The sequence below is a fragment of the Carlito syrichta genome, unplaced genomic scaffold (genome assembly GCF_000164805.1).
Source record: "Carlito syrichta isolate Samal-C Ts95f unplaced genomic scaffold, Tarsius_syrichta-2.0.1 Scaffold302928, whole genome shotgun sequence".
NCBI lineage: Eukaryota > Metazoa > Chordata > Mammalia > Primates > Tarsiidae > Carlito > Carlito syrichta.
The window spans coordinates 11,592-18,585 of record NW_007247024.1 but is presented as its reverse complement, the minus strand read 5'-3'; the positions used below and the strand labels follow the sequence as shown (position 1 = coordinate 18,585).

The window sequence follows — 6,994 nt, the reverse complement described above, 5'->3', positions numbered from 1 at the left end:
AGAGGGAAGAGGGTGGGAGGGGGAGAAAGAGAAGAAGGGGGGGGAGAGAAGGAGGGGGAGAGAGAGAGAGAACATGCAAGAACATGTGGCCAAATAGTCACAACTGGTAGATCTTGGCAAGAAGTATCTGCATGTTTGCTGTGACAACTTTCTGGTAGGTTTGAAATTTCTCAAAATAAAGTCGGGGACAGAGGAGAAAACATGCATGTGAACCGAGGGAAGGGTGTATCTTAGTTTGTATCCAAGGGAAGAAAAAAGAAAAGATCGGAATGCAGAACAGAGCTGAGCTGAATTATGGGCTTGAAGCCAAGACACTGGAGCCAAGTTGTGGAACTCCAAGGTTTACTGCTGGAGCCTGGGCTCAGGAAACAAGAGCAGGACAAGCCCAGCCTGGCAGCAGCAGAGGCTGTGCCTTCCCCGCGTGAGGCATGGAGCAGCCGGCCCTGTGACCTGGCGAGGGGCGTGGAGCAACCGGCCCTGTGACCCCGGCGAGGGGTGTGGAACCGCAGGCCCACAAGTGCCACGTGAGGCCTCCTGCTTGGAAGACAGGTGACACCTCCAGTCCCAGGGGATGTGTCAGGTGACCGCTCCAATGTCTAGGAAGCGGCATGAGTCACAGCATTCCAGGGCACTCCTGACCTGGTCTTCCCTTGGGATTTGGGGGAAAAGACTTCAAAGCTAGGTGACCTAAGAAACGCACTCTGGCTTCTCTGTGGGATCTCAACTGAGGCTGGGTTACTCACCCTGGGTGTGGAAAGCACATTTGCAAAGCTTCATTTTCTTAAAAAGCTTCATTTTCCTAAAAAAGGAGACCTGGACTGGTGGCTTGTTATGCGAAGCTGCCTCAGCTGTGCTGGTAACTCTAGCACACCTAATAAATTCCAGAGGGATGACGAGGGTGTTTGCGAAGTCCACCTGGAGCCCCTGTCCCAATCCAGAACACAGAGATCACTGGACTTGGCCGTGTTCATTAAGGGAAGATGGGGCCTCAGGAAATCCTGTCCCGAGTTTTACAAACAGGGAGGCTAACTCACTTGAAATGAGGCTGGTGCTAGGTAGGAAGGTGACAGTTAAGATTCTGAGACTTCTCTCGCCTGCTCCAGGAAAACTCCAGAAGCCCAGTGAAATGGCCTTATCTTCTCTGACATCTGCCCGACCCTGGAAGAGTCGGGGTGGGTAGGAAGCCAGTCTCAGCCATCAGGCTGCTTACCTTGATCCTTTCCAAGGAGGCTTCCAGTCTCAGCTGCTGCACCGTTCTCCGGGCCTGGGCTATGTTGTTGGTGCTTGCTGTTTTGCTAGACATCTTCAACGACTGCTTTCACCTGAAATCCAAGGAGAATTCTTTTCAAAGGCAAGTTGACAGGCATCTGCAAGTATTCTAACATTCACAGTCATCTGTGCCACTTCAAGGGAAATGCACGCATCTTCCCAGTTATCACAGCCTCCTGAAGGCAGTTACTGAAGTGCCCCTGAGCAAGCCGAGCGGTGGCCTCGGTGTCTAAGCTTGCCACCAGTTTGAGCACCTGCATAAGCCTTAGGTTTGCAGAAACCCAGCATTGGAAGCTGAGTCAACGCACCTCCACATACAGCATAAAAAACAGGATAGCAGTTGGTAGGGGACCCCAGCAAAAGTGAGCATTTGTCACCAGAGACCTGTTATATGGCAGCTTAATGCTACGTCCTACTTTAATAGAAGGTTTGATTTTTACTTCTTTGTTTAGAGACAGTGTCTAGCTCTGTTGCCCAGGCTGGAGAGCAGTGGTACTGGCCATAGCTCGCCAAGCTTCACTCTCCTGGGTTCAGGAGATCCTCTGGTCTCAGCCTCCCAGGTAGTTAGGACTACAGGTATGTGCCACCACATCCAGTTAAGTGTTTATTTTTTTATTATTATAAAGATGTGAGGTACAATTCAGGGTTAGGTATACAAATACTGATTATGCAGGTACCTTGTTGATGAGGTGTGCCCCTCCCTCCCCTGGCAGTTTCCCTCAACTGACAATCCCCCCCACCCCGACAGTTTTCCACTACTGCCAATCTCTTTCTTATAGTATTATAATTGTTCAAGGCCCGCTTATGAGTGAGAACATAGGGTACTCTGTTCTTTGTTTCTGTGATAGATCACCGAGTGTGAGCAACTCCAAATCCATCCAAGTTGTTGGGAAGTCCATGTATTTGTCTTTTTTTATGGCTGCATAATATTCCATTGTGTATATGTACCACATTTTTAAAATCCACTCCAGCTTCGATGGGCAGCATGGTTGGTTCCATGTTTTTGCTATTGTGAATAGAGCTGCAACAAACATACATGTGCAGGTATCTTTTTTGTAGAATGATTTGAGTTCCTCTGGGTATATTCCCAGTAGTCATATGGAAGGTCAATTTCTAGTTCTTTCAGAAATCGCCACACTGTCTTCTAGAGAGGTTGCACTAGTTTGCATTTCCACCAGCAGTGTAGATGCGTTCCTTTTTCTCATCCTTGCCAGCATTTGCTGTTTGTTTTATTAACGATGGCTATTCTTACTGGGGTTAGGTGGTATCTCAGTGTGGTTTTTTGATTTGCATTTCTCTGATGATGAGTGAGGCTGAGCACTTTTTCATGTGTCTGTTGGCTGCCTGTGTTTATTTTTTTGTAGAGACAGGATCTCATTATGTTGCCCAGGCTGGTCTCAAGCTGGCCTCAAGCGATCCTCCTACTTCAGCCTCGCAAAGTTGCTGGGATTACCGGTGTGAGCCACAGTGCCCGGCTTGACTTCACTTCCTTTGAGCTTTCTTTTTCAACTATTAGGCTGACGGAAGTCCTGGCAACAGAAAACAGGGAGAGAGCACTCCCCTAGAGAACTCTGCACAAAGAGAGCATTTTCTTCAGGTGCTGTTGAGATGTACAATCGTTCTGAGAACATTAGGCAGATAAGGAAGTCTTTATTCATGCAAGAGTGGAACCTTTGGACTGACTCTGGATGAAGGAGAGGGCGAGGGTAAGTGTCAACTGGGATTCACAATAGGTCAAGTCTGAAATAACTAATAAGACTTTACTCTCCTGCCCCCGGCCTCTTGGCCTCCTCCCGGTGCAAGGCACTTGCTGATCCTGCCACCTGCCACATGTTCACGGGCTGACCCCTCTCCCGCGTGGGCCCTTGGACTCTGGGCCACCCTATCGCCCTCTCTCCCCGGATTCTGGTGCAAAGCAATGGGAACAGCCTGGCCTTCGAACTTTAGCCTGTCTGGCTGTCCTGCGGCATAGTTCAGGAGCACGGTGGGCGTGGGGAGAGGTGAGGCCTGGGCCCGACACCCACGACTAAGCTCACTTCCAGCAAGGCAGTGGCTGGGGGAAGGTGCAGGGTCGGCAGGCCCGGTGTTGTGGCAATGCATGACTCATGGGAACAGGTGGCGGCAGGAGTGTGCCGCCCTGGCGCTGTGCAGGAGCTCAGCACAGGCTCCGGGCACTGTGGCGCCAGCAGCAAACTCAGGCTGACTCAGCTTTCTGGACAGTCACAGCTGCACACAGCGATTCTGCCGTAAAAGGCGGAGGCGAGACAGGCTGCAGAGAATACCAGTGGCCCACAGGCTCCAGGGGCTATATGCATGCACCACGGCGCTCCACTCTGGGTTCCCCAGACTTAGGGTGTTCCCAAGATTCAGGGACTGGAGCACGGATTGGAGCCTCTGAGGTCAGAGGAAGCTTTGGGTCAGATGCACACATAACACCAGGCTTTTCAACGGTATGCAGAATTTTGAAATCAGCCTGCTCAGCAAGCTTCCTGGTCCTGGGTTTGGACTCTGCCTGTGCCGCTCACTAGCTGAGCAAAACCAGGCAGGCTACGCCCCCCATGAACTCAAGTGCTCTCACTTGTATTTAAGGATGTTATACTATCTCAAAGGGCTCTGGGGTATCTCGCATGAGACCATGGCACTCTGGAACAGCGCTACTGTTCCTAGCCTCAGGAATCACGTGCAGCGCGATGCACTCAGCTCCCCGCACACCTGTCTGTCCTGCACCTCTGCCCCACCCGGTCAACAGGCCTCAGGGGTTCCAACTGACTGGGCTGGGTGGGGCTGTGGGCATGGGTCCTTTCAGAGAGTCCCCAGGCGACAGCCACGGAGGATTCCCTGGGAGGAAGGAAGCCCTCCCGGTACAGAAGGCTGGAGACAGGGCATGTGGCATTGCAGGGCAGCCTTGCCATGTCCCAGGCCCTGGGTGACCTTGTCTCAAGACTCCTGGACCAGCCACCGCCTCCTCACAGTCCCTGGTTGTGGGCCCCACCCATCGCCTGGGTATCTTTTGACTTTGCTCGCACCCAGCGGCCTGGTCTGGCCCCTTCTGTGCTCCCAGCCAGCTCGCATTCACAGGGGTTAGCAGAGTGCAGGAAATGCAATGGAGGCAGTGGCAGCCTCACCCGGCATAGGGCATGGTGCCCAGGTTCACAGCGAGCTGCTCACAGACTTTGTTTCCTGCAGCACATCTGACAGAGCTCCCCCAGGCGGGCGCAGATTCTGAACCCCGGCCTCCAGAAAATGAACAGGACACCCTTTCCAGGCTGCACCCCAGAACTTTCCATATGGTGCCTTTGCCTGAGAATGAGGCCAAGCCTTCTCTTCTTCCCAACCTGCAGGGCATGAAGTTCTGAGGCCTGCGCGCGTTTTCCTGCAACTGCAGACAGCGCACACATATCACGACTGGACCCGTCACTGCCTGCGTCAGGTCAGCAAACAGCCCACGGTCGGGCTCTGTTTCTCAGATGTTGGGCAGGTCCCTCCGACACTGTGGGGGGACTCAGCATGTGGCACATGGGGGGCTTTCTCACTTCCTGACTGTAGCACAGGCTCAAAACGGGCCAGCAGCTCGCCATTCACGTTGGCCACCTCGGGCTTCCAGCGGCTTCCTTCCAGCGGCCTTCTGTGTTGTGACCGTGCCTTCACGGGGCCTTCCTTGGCTCTTGGATGGCCCCGCCCCTCCCACGGGGGACCTTGCAGGGCCCAGGCTCTACAGAGCCATGCAGCACGTTTTACACGGAGCGTGACGGGTACTAGGCATGGTGTGCTGACAACGAACGGGCAGGCCGAGCAGTTCCTGTTCTAGAGGGGCAACGTTCACCAGGGCATCAGACGCTGGCCTTCTCTGCCCGGGAGAGCCCAGCCCCTCCTTTATCCCTCCACCCCCCACCCCCTTCGGGCTCCAAACTCAAATACATCTTCTCTTCTAAAGTCCCTGCCCCTCTGCTGGGACAAACATGGATAACTCCACCCAGAACACGAGTTGAGGAGTAATTTTTACAGCTTCACAGATTTATTAAACAAGCAACTTTTGACTGAATATTGTATAGCACTAGCTTTGGGAAGTTGATTCGATGCAGTATTTGTGGTTGTAGGGGAATTAAAAATGGCTTCTGCCTCCCCCCCCAGGTCCTTTGGCTGGGCTATGAATTAACTTGATACCTAAACAGACGAACAGGAGAAAAACCACATTTTACTATGTACGCATATGGGCTCAGGAAAATTCCTCCAGATAGGCGTCTAAGAAGCATCAGAGGATTGATGCTTGTACAACACTCTGAGCGACAGAGGAGAGTTGGGGATCCTGGGAGGTGGTGGCCACGTGAGTTGTGGGAGAGAGAGGGAGGAAATGTGTGGGAAGAAAGACGGTCGTGTTGCAGAAGTTGTCTCGGAGAGCCCGTAAAAGAAGAGGCGATAGTCTTTCTGGGCGTGGTGCCTCTCTCGTCTTCCCTCCTGCGACCCCAGTAAGCCCTCCTGGTTGATAAGGCTTCCAGAGGGGGTTCAGGATGGCCGAGTTCCCTCAGGAAGACAGGCCTTCAGGTAGATGAGGGAACATGGAGGACGTGCCGGCCTGTGTCTGTTTTCCCAGTTCAAGGTCGTCAGCCTGCCAAGGCGTCCTTTGTGGGGTGGCGTTTCCCGAACTCCTTCATGGTTGTTCCTAGAAGTTGTACACTGGGCCATGGGAAAGAATAGAATCTCTGATAGCAACCTTCTTCCTACGGAGAAACCAGATCGACATTCTGTTGTTTCAAGTCAACGAACTCCGATGTGCTGAGTGGCTGCATGTCTGCATAAGGGGGGCACCGCTGTTCGTCCACAGGACCGAGATCTGGTGAGAGCATCCCTCCCCTCTGCAGGTTTTCTCACGCCTCAACAGCTGGGCGTGCAAGATGGATGAACAGGCCGGAGAAGCGACCTCCAGGCACCTCTGACCTTGGCTTTCTGTGGTCTCCCTCATGGCAGGCCGTCTGGCTGTGCCACTAGCTGGACAAAAGCTCGCTTTACTCTTTCACTGGGAGCAGCTTCAAGGTAGACAACCCCTGCTACTTGTACGGCGCCCAGGAGCACACGCTGCTGTGGTGCGCATGACTCCATGAAGGCTCCTCGACCCTGGAAGGGGTATTACTCCTTCCGCGCTTCACAGATGAGGTAACTGACTGAGTACACCTAGCTTCAAATCAGCCAAGCTGTGTGGCTCCGACTGCCTGGGCGTCTTGTCACTGCAGAAGCCACCCTCCCATGGCACCAAGGAAGGGATGCAATTCTAGCAGATGTGACCCACATACACTCGGGGTGCTGCCGAGCATTCCACGCATGGCTCTCCACCAAGAGTGGTCCTTAGGCCCTCCTCACCTGCCCAGGCCTCCCCCTCATGCGTGCAAGAGTGTCCTCATCCCCAGAAAGGTGCTAAAGTCAGCAGCTGGAGAGCCTGAGCCACCAGGATTCTCTCCCACCCAGAAGGGCCGTGGCCGGTGCACGCCTGTGCAGACTGACAGCCTGATAAACTCCGGCTATCACTTCTGCAGCCTGGTTTCCATTTACACGTGGATGACAGGTTTGAATAAACACAGGCTGCACTTAGCTCTTCAAGTACTTCGCGTGCGTTTTAATGCTTATCCAAATTCTCAAGTTCCTAGAAATTCTCAGGACAAGATGACCCACCGGGAACTAAGGGCACTAAAATCTTTGTCAAGAGGGTCCTGAAGTGGGGGGTGGAAAGAGT

At 53.3% G+C, this 6,994-nt stretch overlaps 1 protein-coding gene across 1 annotated transcript in view; it reads right to left on the bottom strand.

Moving 5' to 3' along the window:
- GNG12 (G protein subunit gamma 12) overlaps window positions 1-1,330 on the bottom strand; it is a 3,941-nt gene extending 2,611 nt beyond the window's left edge. The window contains exon 1 of the mRNA XM_021711934.1: window positions 1,211-1,330. Coding sequence (XP_021567609.1) covers window positions 1,211-1,303 — 93 coding nt within the window. The 5' untranslated portion in view covers window positions 1,304-1,330. The remainder of the gene's footprint in view (window positions 1-1,210) is intronic.
- Window positions 1,331-6,994: the final 5,664 nt, after the last annotated feature.